The sequence below is a fragment of the Salvelinus fontinalis genome, chromosome 9, assembly GCF_029448725.1.
Source record: "Salvelinus fontinalis isolate EN_2023a chromosome 9, ASM2944872v1, whole genome shotgun sequence".
In the NCBI taxonomy this organism is placed as follows: Eukaryota; Metazoa; Chordata; class Actinopteri; order Salmoniformes; family Salmonidae; genus Salvelinus; species Salvelinus fontinalis.
In genome coordinates, this window is record NC_074673.1 from 16,066,096 (window position 1) to 16,088,205 (window position 22,110).

The 22,110-nt window shown below is 41.0% G+C and overlaps 1 protein-coding gene across 5 annotated transcripts in view; it reads left to right on the forward strand.

Annotated features, from left to right (window-relative positions):
- far1 (fatty acyl CoA reductase 1) overlaps positions 1-20,358 on the forward strand; it is a 59,028-nt gene extending 38,670 nt beyond the window's left edge. For 4 of the 5 annotated variants that reach the window (XM_055933550.1, XM_055933551.1, XM_055933552.1 and 1 more), the window contains 7 exons: positions 72-116; positions 592-719; positions 844-911; positions 1,838-2,009; positions 11,382-11,511; positions 11,884-12,011; positions 16,052-20,358. In XM_055933550.1, coding sequence (XP_055789525.1) covers positions 72-116; positions 592-719; positions 844-911; positions 1,838-2,009; positions 11,382-11,511; positions 11,884-12,011; positions 16,052-16,214 — 834 coding nt within the window. In that variant the 3' untranslated portion in view covers positions 16,215-20,358. The remainder of the gene's footprint in view (positions 1-71; positions 117-591; positions 720-843; positions 912-1,837; positions 2,010-11,381; positions 11,512-11,883; positions 12,012-16,051) is intronic. The other variant, XM_055933553.1, reaches the window with a different exon arrangement.
- Positions 20,359-22,110: the final 1,752 nt, after the last annotated feature.

Consider the following 22,110-nt stretch of genomic DNA (forward strand, 5'->3'; position numbering starts at 1 on the left):
AGCGGTAGCTATACTGTAGCTGACCATGGTCAATTCTGTATACTGTTCATAACATGGTTTTTCACTCTTAGGGCTGGATTGATAATTTCAATGGACCTAGTGGAATATTCATTGCAGTAAGTACCTTAAAAAAAATGTTCTCAATATTATTATTTTTTTTTTCACCTTTATTTAACCAGGTAGGCTAGTTGAGAACAAGTTCTCATTTACAACTGTGACCTGGCCAAGGTAAAGCATAGCAGTTCGACACATACAACAACACAGAGTTACACATGGAATAAACAAACATACAGTCAATAATACAGCAGAAAAAGTCTATATACAGTGTGTGCAAACGAGGTAGGATAAGGGAGGTAAGGCAATAAATAGGCCATGGTGGTGAAGTAATTACAATATAGGAATTAAACACTGGAATGGTAGATGTGCAGAAGATGAATGTGCAAGTAGAGATACTGGGGTGCAATATGTAAAACGCTCAGATCACAATAATGCGATCATAACCATTTCAAAGGTGTGGCTGCTGATTTATAACCTGAGAAACCACATTCCCATCACCTGGTAATGAACCTAGCACTTCTCTGCCCTGTATAGGCAGGAAAGGGGATCCTGCGCACCATGAGAGCATCCAACAACGCAGTGGCTGACCTGGTGCCTGTGGATGTGGTCATCAATACCACACTGGCTGCTGCCTGGTACTCTGGCTCCCAGAGACACACCAGGTCAGTCTCACACACACTGCAGCTGTCATCTGTAGAGCTGAATGAATAATGTGATTGTGAAATGCAAATATTATTTCAGGTTTCTATGGCAGACATTCTATTTTGTTTCCCTTTATCCCCGCAGACCTAAGAGCATATTGGTGTACAATTGCACGACAGGCAGCATCAACCCGTTCCACTGGGGTGAAGTCGGTATGAAACGCTCCTCATATCTTATCCAAATATACTCTGACTGGATTTGTTCTCGGATGGCCCAACAAAGCAGAATGATAAATGATGATTATCAGTCATACTCTTTGAGGGCCCACTCTTATCACTGTAGTGAATGTGAGAAGGTTTTGGTTTACTCACACCCTCATTGGAGTGTAGTCATCTCCCTGTAAATGACCTCTCCTGGATTTGTGTCCAGTGTACAGTTTAGTCATTTAGCACACACTCTTATCCAGAGCGACTTACAGTAAATAGTGAGTGCGTACATTTTCATATACTGGTCCCACATAGTAATGGAACCCACAACCCTGGCGTTTCAAGCACCATGTTCTACCAACTGAGCCACATGGGATCCTGTGTACATAGTCTCTGAATGCTAGCCATCTGAGAAAGATCAACATTGTGGCAGGCTTAAAGGCAATAGGTAAACTATATAACATGACTGGTATTCTTGAATAAAAATGAAAAACTGTTCCAGTCTTAGTACAATATTTGTTTAGTGCATTAAAGATGGATGACATTTTCATAGTGGCAGTTGTATAGTTCCCTTTAAGCTGTTAACCTGTTGGGTTTGTTGTAAATGTCAATATATTTGTTACTCATTTACCATAGATTTTTTATGCTTTTAAAATATTTCTGGTGACATCACTTTGTTGTTAACATTGCATTTCTGCATTCATTAGGCTTACTGTGAAGTCTATATTTGCTCCGTTGTTTTGTAATACCCCTAGTCTCCTTCAATAACTTGTACGGTTAAAAAATAATAATTGTTAAAAGCACTTCAAAGGTATTTTGTCTAAACCAAACATCTGTTGCCGCTTGCTGCTTAACTCTTTCTTTCCACTTTGGAGAAATGAGTGGTTGTGCCAACATTACCCCTGTTGAACCCCCTACCCTTTGTCTCTTAGAGTACCATGTGATATCCACTTTCAAGAGGAACCCCCTCGAGCAGGCCTTCAGACGGCCCAATGTAAATCTCACAACCAATCACCTTATCAATCAGTACTGGATCGCCGTAAGCCACAAGGCACCAGCCTTCCTTTATGATCTCTGCCTCAGGATGACAGGAAAAGAGCCCAGGTAAATGACACCCCGCTCGGTCACACTCCATCTCCCTCTGCATTCTCGCTCAGTGTAGCCCAATGTACTGAACCTGTTCCAGCGATGTCATGCTTCTGTCCAATGTCTTGGGGGGGTAAGGGTGCATAAGCCATCCATATACCTTTTTAGAGCTGGGTTCTGCACTCTTAGCCCTTAGTGTTACCTCAACGTGTCCTGGCATTGAATTTCCTTCCTCCTGTGATGTCGTATTCTCTCTGCAGAGTACTGTATAAACATGACCTTCAAGACCAACCCCTTAGAGCAGGCTTTCAGGCGCCCAAATGTTAACCTGCGGTCCAATCTCTTTACCAATCAGTACTGGACCACAGTGAGTCACACTATTCCGGCCCTGCTGTATGACGGGTATCTCAGGGCCACGGGTCAGAATCCCCGGTAAGGTCTACTACAGTGCCCTCTCAAACCCCTCTCTCCCCTCCACCACTGGGTGCTGGTCGTGTGGCATGGTTGGTGGGGTGGAAGCAACGCCCGAACGTTTGCTCAACTTTGTCATCGGACTTAGCTGGCTGCTGACAGGCTACCGCGTCATCATGACAAGCATGGGTTCCTGTCTAAAGCATGCATCAGGAACGTTTTATTTTTGTAATTTATTTTTGTCACAGTTTTTGTTTGACCCTTTTTGCCTGGTACTGCATTTGTGATTTTTTATTCAGTTGAACCATATGGCTCTGCTCAGATGTGGAATTTATCCAGTCGCTTTTGGTTTGTGGAATTAACCCCCCCCCCCCCCCCCCTTTTGTTGTGACCTTTTTGTTTTTCTGAGCTGTGCCATTAAGTCTTTTGAAGTAACCTGGGAGTGATCTGCTCATCCTCATCCTCCTCCACTCTCCAAGCTTATCTCTAAAATTGAGAGGCACCAGGGAACTAGTTTTGATTAATACCAGGTACCAAACACCTGTCCTTTATTCATTGGCCCATCAACACTTCTATTCTTGGTAGCCCTATTCCTGGGCTTAAGGAAGCACATTGTGGGACAAATGTAATGCGCTGGCAGTAACTTACGATCTCACAAGCCAATGGAAACACTGTACATTTATCAGTGTGTCATTGGATAGACTTACTCACAATCCCCACCTATTGTTTCATTTAGCACCAAGGCCATGGTTCAGTCTAACCAAGTGTTTGGTACCTGACGCTTACAGTATTGATCTCCACAAGTTGATCGTAAACCAGAAACATTTTTGATGCAATTTGGCATGGTCATGAATCCTCTGAAGCAAGTTTGTTCATGGTACTTTACACTTCAATTAGTAGATGCTTTCTTAATGACGACAATGTAATTAGTGCAATCAAGTTAAGCTTCTGTCAGTCAGACATGCTCAGATACCTTCCAGGATTGGACAAGCCCTCCATTCTTACTGATCTGTGTTTAACATGTGTCAAGCCAACAATACTCATCCCAATTGAGACTGGTAGGCATTAGTTGAAATTTGCCTATAATACTAGAATGCTTAGACTCTTATCAGTAATATATTATAGATTGTGCTGGATTCATGCCGTTCTTTATTTAAAGATGCACTATGCAGAAATTGCTCCGGCATTACCTGGTTGCTAACAATAGTTTGCCTAATTTCAGTTTGTAATTAAACAAGCAAGTATAGAGTAGAGAATCATTGTACCATCTAAACCACTGTGAAATATATTTTCCATAAACCAAAATATTGTATTTTCAGCTGTTTGAAGCTGGTGTACAAAACCGAAAGTAAGGTTCAAAAATTAAACTTAAACACAGGAATGATAGAAATAGTGCACATAGAACAGAACTAAAGCTTCTTAGACTTGCTTTCAATGAAAATGACAGATCTGTAACCCAAATGTCTATGTGAATTTGGTCAGATTGCCCAAAAAGATACATATTTCAGCTTTAAAGCTGTGAAAGTGTTCAGGGGTCAGATGTTTGAAAATCTGAAGCAATGACATACCCTTCAGTTTTATTCTGTTATCGATTTGTACAAATTGGCTCAATGTCACCTTTTCCTTGTACAAAAAGATCAATAAGTAATTTATCCCTTGTTCCATTTCGGCCATTGTCTGTTTAACAGTTAGCTGGAGTTAGTTTCAATTTCAGTCAAGGGGAGGATTTAGTATTTTTTTAAATAACAATCTCGTCCAGGGGAGGGACATGAAATTTCAACATTTCTCAGTGTTTTAGAATTGGTAGTTTGAGGCTATATCGATGTGTGCCCGATGCCGCCCCTCATCTCTGATTCTCCACTGGGTGCGCAATATCATTTGCGCCTATAGGCTATTTAGTGTTGCCTCAATCAACTGATCCATAGCCTATTGGTTACGAAATGCATGCTCGGAGAAGCACAGAGCAAAGTTATATTTCTAAGATAGCTGCTGGGAAGGTGTAAATAAAACTAGGCTGAATTACACACTGCAATGGATATTCCAACCCTGAGCCCCAGTCTGCTCTGCTCTTACTGATCAAAAACCTTTTTGTGTACAGCTTAACCAATGGCTGTGCTGTGTAGGGCTACGGTGGCAGTTCAGGAGGAGAGTCAAAAGTTACTTCCGAAAATCATTTATGATTAAGCCTAACCTATGTTCTACTCAGTTTGTGAAGGAGAGCGCGAAGATGAGAAGGGGGACCGGAGGTCAAATTTGATAGCTTGCTACTACTATAATTGATTTGATGTAAAACTATGTTTATTGCCCATTAATGTATTTATTAAGAGTTACTTAAGTCATAATAAGACAGATTCAGGTAACTTACATTTTGGTGCTGAAACTTGAAGCAGCAGCCACGGTACAGTCGATCTGAAATGGACAGCTCATGGTGCTGAAAGTAGGCAAATTCGAGTAAGCATAATTAATTTAAACAGTCTCCTTTTAATTAGACTTTACTAACGAGGGCATTGTGTTAGAGCCTATTTGTGTCTACCTGTTTGACAGACGAAATTAGGCTATAAGCCGCTATATCCATAGATTTGTCGGTGAATTCCTCCACCCACCATGCACTCTTTAAATAGCCTACCTCAGTGTCAGTGAAGGGCTGTTAAGTTAAAACCAAGGTTTTAACTCGAATTGAGGTGGTATGAGAGTATGCCATAGGTCTATCTTTTATTAAAGAAAATGACAAAAAGCACACACCCTTGTTAGCTTAAGATTTTGAAGAAAATGAAACCGATCCAATTATTTAAAGTGATCTATAACAGCGCTTTGGTCGATGTTTTATGCTATAAACAAGCTTTAAAATACCTAGGAAAGATGTGACCCTCTGCATACAGGGATATCATTGTTTCCTTTGACATTCAGAGGCTGACTTTGCTTGGGAAGTAGTCTAATTCTGTCACTATCAATTGATTAAGCTATTCACTTTCTATACAATAGAAGATGTTTAATACCAGACAGATTTTAGGGAAACACTTGTGACATTCTCTCGTTGGGTTAAGCCACGGAAGAAGAGTAGCCAGCAGTTAAAGCTTCCATTTTTCTGCGTCGGTAGACATACCCTGTCTCTGGTGGCAAGGTAGGCCTAACTTTCGAAAGTACCACGCTCAGATTCCTAATGACGTCTCGATTTAATTATTTGCAAACAGGGACAGTTTCTTTGCTAACAAGACACACTGATTTGGCATTGTATAAATATGATAAGGTGAACACAGGCCTCTTTCTGTCCATTCTTAGCATGTAACTTCAGTAATTTGTGTGCTATTAAAAATATTCTGATATGATATTGCATGAAATGTTTATAAAATACAAGTATGATGATAGATTCATGTAATGCTTTTACTATAAAGGAGATATTTCCACCCCTACTCTTGGTCAAATATATTTTACTGAAGGGAGGGCCATCCATTTTCATTTGAGGGGTTCGATTTTATAAATAGTTATAAATAACATTTACTCCCTTAGCAAAAAGCTATTTCTCAAGCAATAATTGATCTAGAACTGCTTGGGGGTGGTCAGAGTGGGGAGGAGAAAACGAGCTGTTATTGCAGAGAGGTTTGGAACTCTTTCTTATTGGTCTATTAACTCATTTACTGCCTGGTGATGTCATCAGGCAGGCCAAAACTCCATCCCATCAGAACAGGCAGACATTTCAGGCGGTCTTTTCAAAACTGCTCCTACACAAAATGGGCGTTATCATAATGTTTTATATTTCACAGTATTATTCCAATCTCATACAATACCTTCAGAAAGTGTTCGCATCCCTTTACTTTTTCCACATTTTGTTCGTACAGCCTAAATTAAAAATGTATTACATTACATTTTTTACAAAACTGAAATGTCTTGAGTCAATAAGTATTCAACCCCTTAACTTATCTGCGCTACGGATCCCTTTAGCAGGATCATTTTCCTAAACAACCGCTGAATTGCAGGGCGCAAAATATTACTAAAAATATTTATAATCATGCAATCACAAGTGAAATATACCAAAACACAGCTTAGCTTGTTGTTAATCCACCTATCATGTCAGATTTTGAAAATATGCTTTGCAGCGAAAGCAATCCAAGCTTTTGTGAGTGTATGAATCAATGCTACAACAGCTAGCCCCAAATTAGCATGGTCACGAAAGTCAGAAAAGCAATAAAATTAATCGCTTACCTTTGATAATCTTCGGATGTTTGCACTCACGAGACTCCCAGTTACACAACAAATGTTCTTTTTGTTCGATAAATATTACTTTTATAACAAAAAAACGCCATTTGGGTTGCGCGTTATGTTCAGAAAACCAAAGCCTCATTCCGTTCGAAGAAAATTCCAAAAAGTATCCGTAATGTTTGTAGAAACATGTCAAATATTTTTTATAATCAATCCTCAGGTTATTTTTAACAAACATAATCGATAATATTTCAACCGGAACGTAACCTATTCAATAAAAGATAGAAAGAAAATGGAGAGCTACCCCTCTCACGCGCAGGAACTAATCAGAGGACACCTGACTAGTTTAGAAAAATCTCGCTCATTTTTCAAAATAAAAGCCTGAAACTATGTTTAAAGCCTGGTCACAGCCTGAGGAAGCCATTGGAAAAGGAATCTGGTTGATACCCCTTTAAATGGAAGAAAGACGGGCCAGGAAACACAGATAAAAACCAATTTAAATCACTTCCGGGTTAGATTTCCTCAGGTTTTCGCCTGCAGAGTTTTGTTATACTCACAGACAATATTTTGACCGTTTTGGAAACTTTGAAGTGTTTTCTATCCTAATCTGTAAATTATATGCATATTCTACGATCTGGACCTGAGAAATAGTCCGTTTACCTTGGGAACGTTTAAAAAGAAAATATATATATTATTATTTTTTTGACCCCTAGCGTCAAGAGGCAAGCCTAAATAAGCTCCGGAGTCATAATTTGCTTAAGTTGCATGGACTCAATAATAGTGGTTAACATTACATTTCTTATGATACCTCATCTCTGTACCCCACACACACAATTATCTGTAAGGTCCCTCAGTCGAGTAGTGCGTTTGAAACACATATTTAACCACAAAGGCCAGGGAGGTTTACCAATGCCTGGATAGGAAGGTTACCTATTGGTAGATGGGTAAAAATAAAACAAATAAAATAAAAGCAGACACTGAATACCCCTTTGAGCAGGGTGAAGTTATTCATTGTGCTTTTGATGGTGTATCAACACACCCAGTCACTACAAAGATACAGGCATCCTTAACTCAGTTGCCGGAGAGAAAGGAAACTGCACACAGATTTTACCATGAGGCCCATGGTGACTTTAAAAACAGTTCGAGTTTAATGGCTGTGATAGGAGAACTGAGGATGGATCAACAACATTGTAGTTACTCCACAATAATAACCTAATTGACAGAGTAAAAAGAAGGAAGTCTGTATAGAATAAAAAATATTCCAAAACATGCATGCTGTTTGCAATAAGGCACTAAAGTAATATTGAAAACATATGGCAAAGAAATTAACTTTTTGTTCTGAATTATGTTTGGGGCAAACAACACATCACTGAGTGCCACTCTTCCTATTTTCTAGCATGGTGGTGACTGCATCATGTTATGGGTATCCTCATCATCGGCAAGGACTAGGGAGATTTTGGGGGGGATAAAAATAAACTGAATAGAGCTAAGCACAGGCAAAATCCTAGAGAAAAACCTGCTTTCCAACAGACACTGGGAGACACATTCTCCTTTCAGCAGGACAATAACGTAAAACACAAGGCCAAATATACAATGGCGTTGCTTACCAAGACGACATTGAATGATCCTGAGTATCCTAGTTAGAGTTTTGAATTAAACCGGCTTAAAGATCTAGGTCAAGACCCGAAAATGGCTGTCTAGCAAAAGACAATTTAAATCCATTTGAATCCCAATTTGTAACACAAGAAAATGTGGAAAAAGTCAAGGGGTACTTTGTGTCCAGTTTCAGTCAGTGTTGGCGACACCTACTCATTCAGGGATTTTTCTTTATTTTTACAATGTTCTACATTGTAGAATAATAGTGAAGACATCTAAACTATGAAATAACACATATGGAATCATGTCTTAACCAACCGTTTTGAAGGAGTTCCCACATATGCTGAGCACTTGTTGGCTGCTTTTCATTTACTCTGCGAACCAACTCATCCCAAACAATCTCAATTGGGTTGAGGTAAGGTGATTGTGGAGTGCAGGTCATCTGATGCAGCACTCCATCACTCTCCTTCTTGGTCAAATAGCCCTTACACAGCCTGGAGGTGTGTGTTGGGTCATTGTTCTGTTGAAAAACAAATGATAGTCCCACTAAGCGCAAACCAGATGGGATGGCGTATTGCTGCAGAATGCTGGGTTGGCCATGCTGGTTAAATGTGCCTTGAATTCTAAATAAATCACTGACAGTATAAATCCTGTTTGGGATACGGGGCAGCATTTTCACGTTCAGATGAAAAGCGTGCCCAGAGTAAACTTCCTGCTACTCAGGCCCAGAAGCTAATATATGCATATTATTAGTAGTATTGGATAGAAAACACTCTGAAGTTCCTAAAACTGTTTGAATGATGTCTGTGAGTATAACAGAACTCATATGGTAGGCGAAAACCTGAGAAAAATCCAACCAGGAAGTGGGAAATCCGAGGTTTGTAGTTTTTCAACTCATTGCTTATCGAATATACAGTATCTATGGGGTCATGTTGCACTTCCTAAGGCTTCCACTAGATGTCAACAGTCTTTAGAACCTAGCTTGAGGCTTCTACTGTGAAGTGGTGGTGAATGAGAGCTGATTCAACCAGAGGTCTGCCAGAGTGGCATGAGCTGATCACGCGTGCACACGTGATAGCGACCTGTGTTCCATTGCAATTCTAAACACAAAGGAATTCTCCGGTTGGAACATTATTGAAGATTTATGTTAAAAACATCCTAAAGATTGATGCTATACATCATTTGACATGTTTCTACGAACTGTAATATAACTTTTTGAACTTTTCGTCTGAACTTTCGCCTGGACTTGCCCGCGCCTCGTGAGTTTGGATTTGTTTACCAAACGCGCTAACAAAAGGAGGTATTTGGACATAAATGATGGACTTTATCGAACAAAACAAACATTTATTTTGGAACTGGGAATCCTGGGAGTGCATTCTGATGAAGATCATCAAAGGTAAGGGAATATTTATTACGCTATTTCTGACTTTTACTGACTCCACAACATGGCGGGTATCTGCATGGCTTGTTTTTGTGTCTGAGCGCCGTACTCAGATTATTGCATGGTTTGCTTTTTCCGTAAAGATTTTTTGAAATCTGACACAGCGGTTGCATTAAGGAGAAGAATATCTATAATTCTGTGCATAATACTTGTATCTTTTATCAAAGTTTAGTCTGAGTATTTCTGTAAATTGATGTGGCTCTCTGAAAATTCGCCGGATGTTTTCGAATCACATTACTGACCATAAAGCGCCAATGTAAACTGAGATTTTTGGATATAAATGTGAACTTTATCGAACAAAACATACGTGTATTGTGTAACATGAAGTCCTATGAGTGCCGTCTGATGAAGACCATCAAAGGTTAGTGATTCATTTTATCTCCATTTCTGCTTTTTGTGACTCCTCTCTTTGGCTGGAAAATGGCTGTGTGTTTTTGGGACTAGCCTCTGACCTAACATAATCATATGGTGTGCTTTCACTGTAAAGCCTTTTTGTAATCGGACACAATGGGTAGATTAACAAGAAGTTAAGCTTTAATTTGGTGTGTTGCACTTGTGAATGTATGAAAGTTACATATTTCAAAAAAATATTTTTGAATTTCGCGCTCTGCCTTTTCAGCGGAATGTTGTCGAGCGGAACCCCTAGCCATAAGAAGATAACCAGCAAAGCACCCCCACACCATCACACCACCTCCTCCATGCTTCACGGTGGGAACCACAAATGCGGAGATCATCCGTTCACCTACTCAGCGTCTCACAAAGACACAGTGGTCGGAACCAAACATTTCTAATTTGGACTCATCAGACGAAAGGACAGATTTCCACTGGTCTAATGTCCATTGCTCGTGTTTCTTGGCCGTTCTTCTTATTGGTGTCCTTTAGTAGTGGTTTCTTTGCAGCAATTCGACCATGAAGGCCTGATTCACGCAGTCTGCTCTGAACAGTTGATGTTGAGATGTGTCTGTTACTTGAAATCTGTGAAACATTTATTTGAGCTGCAATTTCTGAGGCTGGTAACTCTAATGAACTTATCCTCTGCAGCAGAGGTAACTCTGGGTCTTCTTTTCCTGTGGGGGTCCTCATGAGCCAGTTTCATCATAGCTCTTGATGGCTTTTGTGACTGAACTTGAAGAAACTTTAAAAGTTATTGACATTTTCTGGATTGACTGACCGTGTCTTAAAGTATTGATGGACTGTCGTTTCTCTTTGCTTATTTGAGCTGTTCTTGCCATAAAATGGACTTGGTCTTTTACCAAATAGCGCTGTCTTCTGTATACCCCCGTACCTTGTCACAACACAACTGATTGGCTCAAATGCATTAAGAAGGAAAGAAATTCCACAAATGAACTTTCAACAAGGCACACCTGTTAATTGAAATGCATTCCAAGTGACTACCTCATGAAGCTGGTTGAGAGAATGCCAAGAGTTCAAAGCTGTCATCAAGGCAAAGGGTGGCCACTTTGAAGAATCTAAAATAGATTTGGATTTGTTTAACACTTCTTTTGGTTACTACATGATTCCATATGTGTTATTTCATAGTTTAGATGTCTTCACTATTATTCTACAATGTATAAAATAGTAAAAATAAAGAAAACCCCTGAATTTGTAGGTGTGTCCAAACTTTGGACTGGTACTGTGTGTATATATAAAACAAATGAAAACCACTCTTGAAAAGACGGCTCAGTGCCAGCTATACCTACCTAATACCTGCCTCTTCCCTGTTACCATGGCGACCATCACGGCAGGATGATGAAGACCATTACAAGGCTGCACAGGGCCATGATGGTGCTGGAGTACTTCACGAGCCATTCGTGGGTGTGGAAAAATGACAACGTCACCATGCTCATGAACCAGATGGGTGCTGATGACAAGAGGGTATGCTTTATGCCCACCCATCAGTCACACACATTAACACAATTGTAGGACCCACATATACACACACTTCTAGGACCCACATATACACACACACTTGTAGGACACGCACGCTGGTAGAGTGGCAGACAGACGAATGGAGTATGTTTGTTTGAGATTGTAGCCGAAGCACAATTGAATTATTCAGCTTGGTTTTGAATGGAGTAATTGTGTTGGATAGTCAGGGCCTGGCTGAAATGCACAGTGAATATACGTTGGTCCAGAAACCTAGTGATCATGTTTCATATTGTACTTTTGTAGACATTTTTCCTCTACTACATAGTTGCTCAATGCCTATCCTTACAATATGAAATACTCTTGATGTTTTTGGTCCAGACATTCAACTTTGACGTGCGACAGCTGAACTGGGCAGAGTACATGGAGACCTACTGCATGGGGACTAAGAAGTATGTCCTGAACGAGGCTGAGTCCGGCCTGCCAGCAGCACGCAAACACCTCAACAAGTAAGAGAAATGTCTCTATCTGCACTTGTTAACTTGACTATGCCACCTTTTTTATACACTAGGGGAGGTCCTCGGAACTAAACACAGGTCCTTTCAAATGTACGATGTACAACAGAATTAAACAGTGCCAATGTTTATTAACACAACCAAATCAAATCAAGTTTATTTTATATAGCCCTTCGTACATCAGCTAATATCTCGAAGTGCTGTACAGAAACCCAGCCTAAAACCCCAAACAGCAAGCAATGCAGGTGTAGAAGCACGGCGGCTAGGAAAAACTCCCTAGAAAGGCCCAAACCTAGGAAGAAACCTAGAGAGGAACCAGGCTATGAGGGGTGGCCAGTCCTCTTCTGGCTGTGCCGGGTGGAGATTATAACAGAACATGACCAAGATGTTCAAATGTTGATAAATGACCAGCATGGTCAAATAATAATCAGGAGTAAATGTCAGTTGGCTTTTCATAGCCGATCATTAAGAGTATCTCTACCGCTCCTGCGGTCTCTAGAGAGTTGAAAACAGCAGGTCTGGGACAGGTAGCACGTCCGGTGGACAGGTCAGGGTTCCATAGCCGAAGGCAGAACAGTTGAAACTGGAATGGCAGCAAGGCCAGGTGGACTGGGGACAGCAAGGAGTCATCATGCCCGGTAGTCCTGACGCATGGTCCTAGGGCTCAGGTCCTCCGAGAGAGAGAAAGAAGGAGAGAATTAGAGAGAGCATACTTAAATTCACACAGGACACCGGATAAGACAGGAGAAGTACTCCAGATATAACCAACAGACCCTAGCCCCCCGACACATAAACTACTGCAGCATAAATACTGGAGGCTGAGACAGGAGGGGTCAGGAGACACTGTGGCCCCATCCGATGATACCCCCGGACAGGGCCAAACAGGAAGGATATAACCCCACCCACTTTGCCAAAGCACAGCCCCCACACCACTAGAGGGATATCTTCAACCACCAACTTACCATCCTGAGACAAGGCCGAGTATAGCCCACAAAGATCTCCACCACAGCACAAACCAAGGGGGGGCGCCAACCCAGACAGGAAGATCACGTCAGTAACTCAACCCACTCAAGTGACGCACCCCTCCTAGGGATGGCATGAAAGAGCACCAGTAAGTCAGTGACTCAGCCCCTGTAATAGGGTTAGAGGCAGAGAATCCCAGTGGAGAGAGGGGAACCGGCCAGGCAGAGACAGCAAGGGCGGTTCGTTGCTCCAGAGCCTTTCCGTTCACCTTCCCCACTCCTGGGCCAGACTACACTCGATCATATGACCTACTGAAGAGATAAGTCTTCAGTAAAGACTTGAAGGTTGAGACCGAGTCTGCGTCTCTCACATGGGTAGGCAGACTACCCCTACTATAGGAGAAAGCCCTGCCTCCAGCTGTTTGCTTAGAAATTCTAGGGACAATTAGGAGGCCTGCGTCTTGTGACCGTAGCGTACATGTAGGTATGTACAGCAGGACCAACTCGGGAAGATAGGTAGGAGCAAGCCCATGTAACGTTTTATAGGTTAACAGTAAAACTTTGAAATCAGCCCTTGCCTTAACAGGAAGCCAGTGTAGGGAAACTAGCACTGGAGTAATATGATCAAATTGATTGGTTCTAGTCAGGATTCTAGCAGCCGTATTTAGCACTAACTGAAGTTTATTTAGTGCCAACAATACATACATATCCTAACCCCTGATACACACCCTGGCTAGGACTAGGGCTTAGAGGACACGCACAATGAGTTAGTAGCAGGGCATTAAATAATACTAAGTATCCAAGACTCAAGCCTTGCATGTAAAACACCTCTAGGAGAATCTCATGCAAACTTTAGATCATGTACACTGAGGCCAGTTCATTAGGTACACCACCCCATTCATCATTTATTTTCGCTCTTACAGACATGAGTCACTTGGCCATGGCTTGCTATATAAAGCAGGCATCGAGGCATTCAGTTACTGTTTGATTGAATGTTAGGATGGGCAAAACAAGTGACCTAAGCAACTTTGAGCGTGGTATGATCATCTGTGCCAGGCGTGCCGGTTCCGGTCAAACTACCAGCCTCCTGGGCTTTTCTAGCACGACAGTGTCTAGGGTTTACCGAGAATGGTGCGACAAACAAAAAATAGCACTCCTGGCGGGTAGCAAGCTAGTTACAGTTACCCATAGCTGGCTAGCTAGTTTTATAGTTTGGTTATTTATTCCCAAAAATATGTTTATGGCGCTATCTACATTTTTATAAACTCCTCACAACGAGACTAAGCCAATTTGCCAATGCTAAAATCAATGTCATCTATAGCGTCATAATTTTGTCTGACATGCCAAAACATGCAGCCTTGTAGATTCAATTTGACACTTCGCATCCACTGGAGTATGACACGTGACTACAGTTTGCGTTGAATTGTGGGTCATATTAACCCCACAAGTGATAAAAGTTCTTCACTTGCTCCCTCGTGCCAAAATCGAGTGGCCAAGGGGGCAACATTAGTGAATTGGACATCCACTTAAGATGACAATCAAACTGCATCCGATTTCGACTGGGATTTCTCAGAGAAAGTGGCTAGCGCGAGGGCTGAGGAGGGTAAAAATAACGTGTTTGGCCTGCAACCCAATTGAGTAACGTTTCCACTCCTCAAAGAATTCAGGCTGTTCTGGAGGCAAAGGGGGGGGGGGGTGTCCACCCGGTACTAGATGACAAATATACAAAGACTTTGTCCGCCTGCTAAGACAACCCCGAATCTCTTGCCTGAATACCAGCTCATTCGCTAAGAGCGTACTAGACCAACAAAAAAAACATTCTACCTACTTTGCCTAAACATCAGATTTTCAGTCTGACTGAAGTCGCCCAATAAAAGACGCAATAGTCTCTCTACAAGCCAGAATGTGGAATACAATATTTACACTGATTTTACTGGTTGTACATGCTGTGAGTCCTTTTGGCGGAAAGAGGTGAGATGGGGTATCCACAGGAAAGTGTTGTTTACCCAACATTTTGCGGCTCCGGTAGGTTCTGTTGCTTGTATTTTCAATCTCTTGGCTCATTGCACGTGATGCACAATATGTAAACAATAGCCAAATGTAACCAAACGTAGTCAACCGAGGCAAGTTTACTTGCAATCAGCTGAAAGTGTTTGCCGTTCTGTCTGTGGTTCGGTTATGCTCGGCCTTATTGTGCAAGTGTTTATCATATTGAAAATAAAAAACGGAAATATCAACCGATATACAGACCAGCGTACTGAAGGTTGAGTTGATAACACTTCTCTGTGGATATTTTCTATCAGATTACCTCCGACATAGGGACAAAATCATTGGCTTTTGTTTACGTGAGTAAGCGTTAAAGCATTCCGAAAGAAAGAAGTTTGCTTACCCAAAAATTTGACAAACACAGCCAACCAGGTGAACAGGGATGTGCACCGTTCCCTGTGCTCCGGGGAAGAACGAAAGCTGCCTTGAGGAAGGTTCCGTTTAGGTATTTGACATTACTCACCTCATACCAGCCACTAGGTGCCACTGGCTACAATAAAAACGATCCTCTTATTTAAAATGCCCAATTGATCTTGAATAATTAATTGTCATGGCTTTGAAATTGTATTTTTTTGTTTTATGATGCACACATTTCTTTCAGTTTTTCGGGATCACCAGCAAATCCCAATGTTTCCCTGGTATCCTCTGCTTTAACATTCATCTTTGCTCACAATATTCAAAGGCTAAATCTCTATTACATGTGTCATCAGGAAAAGTTATATTTAAAGGGATACTTTGTGATTTTGGTATCCACGAGTTCATCTCTCTGGGGAAGTAGATAAAGGGCTTCATTGCCAAAATCCCGAAGTATCCATTTAAATGTCATATTCCTGCTAAATTGTATTGTAGCAGATACATTTTCCTAGCTAGTTGATGTATTTACTAATCTCCTGAGAATGCAGGTGAATGCATCTACATGCAAGCTACCAAGAACACTTCAATGTATTTCTTCATTTACCGCAAACTGATCTCCATGGCAACTAGGCTCTGGTCATAAAACAACAGTTATCCTCTTGTATGTTTCAGGTTGAGGAACATCCGCTACACGTTCAACACGGTCCTGGTCGTGTTCATCTGGCGAGTGTTCATCGCGCGGTCCCAGATGGCCAGGAACATCTGGTACTTTGTGGTCAGCCTCTGCTTTAAGTTCCTGTCCTATTTCCGAGCATCCAGCACCATGAAATACTGAGTCCACGTGGTGTACTCACCTTGACCCCATCCACCCTCCTCAACCCAGCAGCCCCAGTCCAGTCCGCCTTCTCTCCCTCCTGCCCAGCCCCCCTTCAGATAGCTATGTATCCGACAAGGCTCTGCAAATCCTAGAATATTTTGAGTTACTTAAGTGTCTGACATTAATCTACCGTATGTGAAATGTGCCCTTCTCTTTGCAGTGTGATCCCTGATGTGGGGGGTAGAACTGCATTTGACTAAGCATGAATCTAATCAGACCCCAGGTCCTATGATGCTCACCTTGCACATAGAGGTCAGCCAAACAGAGTTATTGATGCCTAGTTTGGTTGTCATGGAGATGGAGCATTGCTTTGCTGACAGCCCCCAGGGTGGTCAGGCGGTGGCTTTGATTAACAGTTTACATTTTCCTGCTTGAATAGGGGTGAAGGCACCCATATACTGTATGCTTGATGGTGGCAATGACTATTACCCAATGACATGATCAAGCACAAGGTAGATGGTAATAGATTGACCTTTTACAGTGCCTAAAAGGTATGATTATCCTGCATCAGCTGACCTTGCAGAGCTATGTATTTTAAAAAAAACTTTTTTTTAACCATTTTCAAACCATTTCGGACTGGACTGTCCGCTTATGATTCTGGCCCAAATACCTCATAGCTCATGTAGCTCAGATCAAGCAACTGCTCAGAGGAGTTGATTTTGGAGAGTTTGGGTAGGTAGTCTAAGGGTTCTTTACACTGCTTTCACTGAGGACAGCTTTCAGAAATTTCCGTCTATGTCCATTTTAAAATAATGAGTAACTGTCTTTCCTCATGTTGGTCATTTGTTTAACTCTCTGTAATGGGAGCGTTGTGTTTTGCTTATGCATCTCACATGTTTTGCCTGTTGTCGAGTTTGGGATATTCCATGCATGGGAGAGGCCTCTTCTCTTCCAAACACCTTTATGTGTCTCATGCTATAACTTTCAGAGGTGTCTTTATCCAATGTTTGCCTGGGTTGTTGTGCACTTGTAAAAATTTTTACTTTTTGTACTTGTCCCTTTTCCATGTTGTCTTGTACATATTGTCTAAGATGGTGGACTTACTGTGCACTTTCCTGTGGTTGTATGCTGCATGACTTTCATTCACAATGTCCAATTGTCATAAAGTCACTTATACCTACAGTTAAAGTTGGAAGTTTACATACACCTTAGCCAAATACATTTAAATTCATTTAATCCTAGTAAAAATAAAAATTCCCTGTCTTAGGTCAGTTAGGATCACACCTTTGTTTTAAGAATGTGAAATGTCAGAATAATAGTAGAGAGAATGATTTATTTCAGCTTTTCTTTCATCACATTCCCAGTGGGTCAGAAGTTTACATACACTCAATTAGTATTTGGTAGCATTGCTTTTAAATTGTTTAACTTGGGTCAAACATTTTGGGTAGCCTTCCACAAGCTTCCCACAATAAGTTGGGTGAATTTTGGCCCATTCCTCCTGACAGAGCTGGTGTAACTGAGTCAGGTTTCTAGGCCTCCTTGCTCGCAAACGCTTTTTCAGTTCTGCCTACACATTTTCTGTAGGATTGAAGTCAGGGCTTTGTGATGGCCACTCCAATACCTTGACTTTGTCCTTAAGCCATTTTGCCACAACTTTGGAAGTATGCTTGGGGTCATTGTCCATTTGGAAGACCCATTTGTGACCAAGCTTTAACTTCCTGACTGAGGTCTTGAGATGTTGCTTCAATATATCCACATAATTTTCCTACCTCATGATGCCATCTATTTTGTGAAGTGCACCAGTCCCTCCTGCAGCAAAGCACCCCCACAACATGATGCTGCCACCCACGTGCTTCACGGTTGGGATGGTGTTCTTCGGCTTGCAAGCCTCCCCCTTTTTTCCTCCAAACATAACAATGGTCATTATGGCCAAACAGTTCTGTTTTTGTTTCATCAGACCAGAGGACATTAATCCAAAAAGTACGATCTTTGTCCCCATGTGCAGTTGCAAACCATAGTCTGGCTTTTTTTATGGCGGTTTTGGAGCAGTGGCTTCTTCCTTGCTTAGCGGCCATTCCGGTTATGTCAACATAGGGCTCGTTTTACTGTGGATATAGATACTTTTGTACCTGTTTCCTCCAGCATCTTCACGAGGTCCTATGCTGTTGTTCTGGGATTGATTTTGACTTTACGCACGAAAGTACATTCATCTCTAGGAGACAGAACGCGTCTCCTTCCTGAGCGATATGACGGCTGCGTGGTCCCATTGTGTTTATACTTGCGTACTATTATTTGTAGAGATGAACATGGTATCTTGTGGAGGTCTACGATTTTTTCTCTGAGGTCTTGGCTGATTTCTTTTGATTTTCCCATGATGTCAAGCAAAGAGGCTCTGAGTTTGAAGGTAGGCCTTGAAATACATCCAATTGATTCAAATTATGTCAATTCGCCTATCAGAAGCTTCTAAAGCCATGACATCATTTTCTGGAATTTTGCAAGCTGTTTAAAGGCACAGTCAACTTAGTGTATGTAAACTTCTGACCCACTAGAATTGTGATACAGTGAATTATAAGTGAAATAATCTGTCTGTAAACAATTGTTGGAAAAATTACTTGTGTCATGCACAAGTAGATATCCTAACCAACCTGCCAACACTATAGTTTGTTAACAAGAAATGTGTGGAGTGGTTGAAAACAAGTTTTAACGACTCCAACATAAGTGTATGTAAACTTCCGACTTCAACTGTACCATGGATGTTTGGCCAGATTCTAAAATAGTCCTTTGATCTGTGCTCACATGATCTATTGGGAATAAGATTAGTAAGTGATCCACTATCTGGGAGGTTTGTGTGAATTGTGCCTGAACTTGTCTATGACAAAATATTAAATGTTCGTCATTAGTTACCACAGCCACAAAGTCATAAACCCAGTCTATTTCTAAAATTTTGCCTCTTAAAATAGGATTTTAAACCTAACCTTGAACACACTGCCAACCTTATGCCCTACCTTAAATGAAGACCAAAAAGCACATTTTTGTTTTGATAAACTTTTACGATATAGCCAATTTTGACTTTGTCTATCTAATTGAAACTTAAAAAGAGCACTCTGATCTATGTGTTCTAATCAGTTTGTGTACAACTCTAGGTAGACTTCAAGATCTGACTTTAAAAGTATTTTTATGCTATTAAACAAAACAATTCATATTACATGGCCATTTATTTACTAAAGCGAAAAGCTTGAGAAAACAAATTCACCTGATACAACTTCAGCTTCTGGTTAAACATTTTACTTTACATGTGTCAGTTTAATGCATCGTGTTTAAACTGTTTTATCAATTCTATTGTCAGTTCTTTTAAGTGTACCATTTTTCACAAAATAAAATAGTTAACACAGCCTGACTTTTTGCACAGCTTACTAAAAAAACGACCTAAGATTCCTGAAAGTTAAGGGAATACTGTAGTTGCTTCTATTTTAATATGAATTAACAGCTTGACATGTCTGTTGTAATAACTGTTAAGCACCACATTTTGAAAGGGATCCTTGCTTTCACTTGCTTTTTTTAATCCATTTTCTGTATTGGATTGGAAGATTTTAGTGTGTAATAGTGGGGGTTTTCTGGTATGTGGCTTGCTATGTAGTACTGTTGAACTTGTCTTGCAATGGAACTGCCAATTCAGAGTTTCTTAGGAACTTGTCTTGCCAGTGATGTAGAAGTAAGGGAGTGGAGCAGACCCTTTCTACTACTTCTTGCTGCTAGGGATTCATATTACTGGATCATTCTAATGCTCTTCTATTCGAAGTTCATTGCACATCTAACTTTCACATTCTTTCTTGTTTTACAGCATCATATTCCAATACCCATCTGGACAGAAATGAGATTTAATGTAATATATTCCTCTTGCCTTTTGACTGCCTGCAAATGTTTTGTTGTTATCCTGTTTCCTCTTGTAATTGTAGAATGTAGTCCCCTAGAAAGAACTGTACCCTATAACCAATTTGTTGTCTTTACCATGAACCTCAGTTAATGTTCCCGAGTATGCGCTCTGCATATTTCATTGACGGTGTAAAAACGCTTTCCACAGTCAAGGTAAATGTTTAAAACAATCAATGGGTGCCTTTTTGTTTGTAAACCAAAAAGAAGGAATAAACTCTGTTAAATCCTGTTTGCTGGAAGTTTTCTTCTTGAAACTCAGTATTTTATGTTGTGCTGTTGAAACATAACTTGTCATAGCTTTGGTCTTAAAAGCTTTTCCTTACTCCAGTCGTCACCCCTTTGGTAGAGAGGAGCTGGTAATACTGCTTGATCATTCCAGTAATACTACTACTACTGCTACTACTAATTTGGTGGGTGCTTATTTGTCTCATTTCACAAGTGTGTATTTATATGTGTGTGAATTGGAAATGTGTTTTTTGCATATCCAAACTCCCCCTGAGACGCCCTCGGAGACTGGGGTCAATGCCAGGGTCTGCCATTATCAACGGCAATCCTGGAGCAATTCATTGTTCACCTTCAAGGTCCAGAGTTGAGGGATCTAGAATGTCATTGTATGCTGTAGAGTTAAGATTTCCCTTCACTGGCACTAAGGAGCCTAGCCCAAACCATGAAAAACAGCCCCAGACCATGATTCCTCCTCCACCAATCTTTACAGTTGGCACTATTCATTGGGGCAGGTTGCGTTTTACTTGGCATCAGCCAAACCCAGATTCGTCCGTTGGACTGCCAGATGGTGTAGTTTCCACTGCTCCAATGGCGGCGAGCTTTACACCACTCCAGCCGACACTTGGCATTGCGCATGGTGATCTTAGGCTTGTGTGCGGCTGCTCGGCCATGGAAACTCATTTCATGAAGCTCCTGACGAACTATTATTGTGCTGACGTTGCTTCCAGAGGCAGTTTGGGACTCTGTAGTGAGTGTTGCAACCGAGGACTCCCATTCTGTGAGCTTGTGTGGCCTTCCTCTTAGCGGCTGAGCCGTTGTTGCTCCTAGACGTTTCCACTTCACAATAACAGCACTTACAGTTGACCGGGGCAGCTCTAGCAGGGCAGAAATTTGACGACTGACTTGTTGGAGTGGTGGCATTCTATGACGGTGCCACGTTGAAATTCACTGAACTCTTCAGTTACGTGCCATTTGAATGCCAAGTTTTGTCTATGGAGATTGCAAGGTTGTGTGCTTGATTTTATACACCTGTCAGCAACGGGTGTGGCTGAAATAGCCGAATCAACTAATTTGAAGGGGTGTCCACAACTTGTGGTTGTGTAGTGTATGTCAAATTTCCATTTTCTTGATTAAACAAAATAGAGGTGTTGGTAATAGTATGAAATTGATTCGTGAGAATGATTTATGCATGTTTGAGCGTACTCTTTTGCTTCAGGATTATGTACCCGCCAGGCATTAATGAGGTTGTAATCCGAGTATATTCTGGAGAGCCTTGGTTGCATGTGGATTGTAGTTGGTCTTATTAGATTTGTCCCGCATGTCCAAAATGGTATTCATGTTTGTCCCAATAAACAGATGGAATTCAGTTCATTCTAACAGTATGCTGTTCAGAGAATCAAAAACATAGGTTGATATGAATTTGGAGCGTATACATTAAAGGACAATTTCTTTCCATTATGGATACATTTAAGGAAAGTGATTCTTCTTTCTTGATCTTCTCCTTTACCTAATATGGTAATTTTGAGTGTCTTATACAGTACCAGTGAAAAGTTCTGACACACCTACTCATTCAAGGGTTTTTCTTTATTTTTTTAACCTTTTTCTACATTGTAGAGTAATAGTGAAGACATCAAAACTATGAAATAACATCGTTTTGATGTAACACAATCATGTAGTAACCAAAAAAGTGTTAAACAAATTCTTCAAAGTGGCCATCCTTTGCCTTGATGACAGCTTTGCACACTCTTGGCTTTCT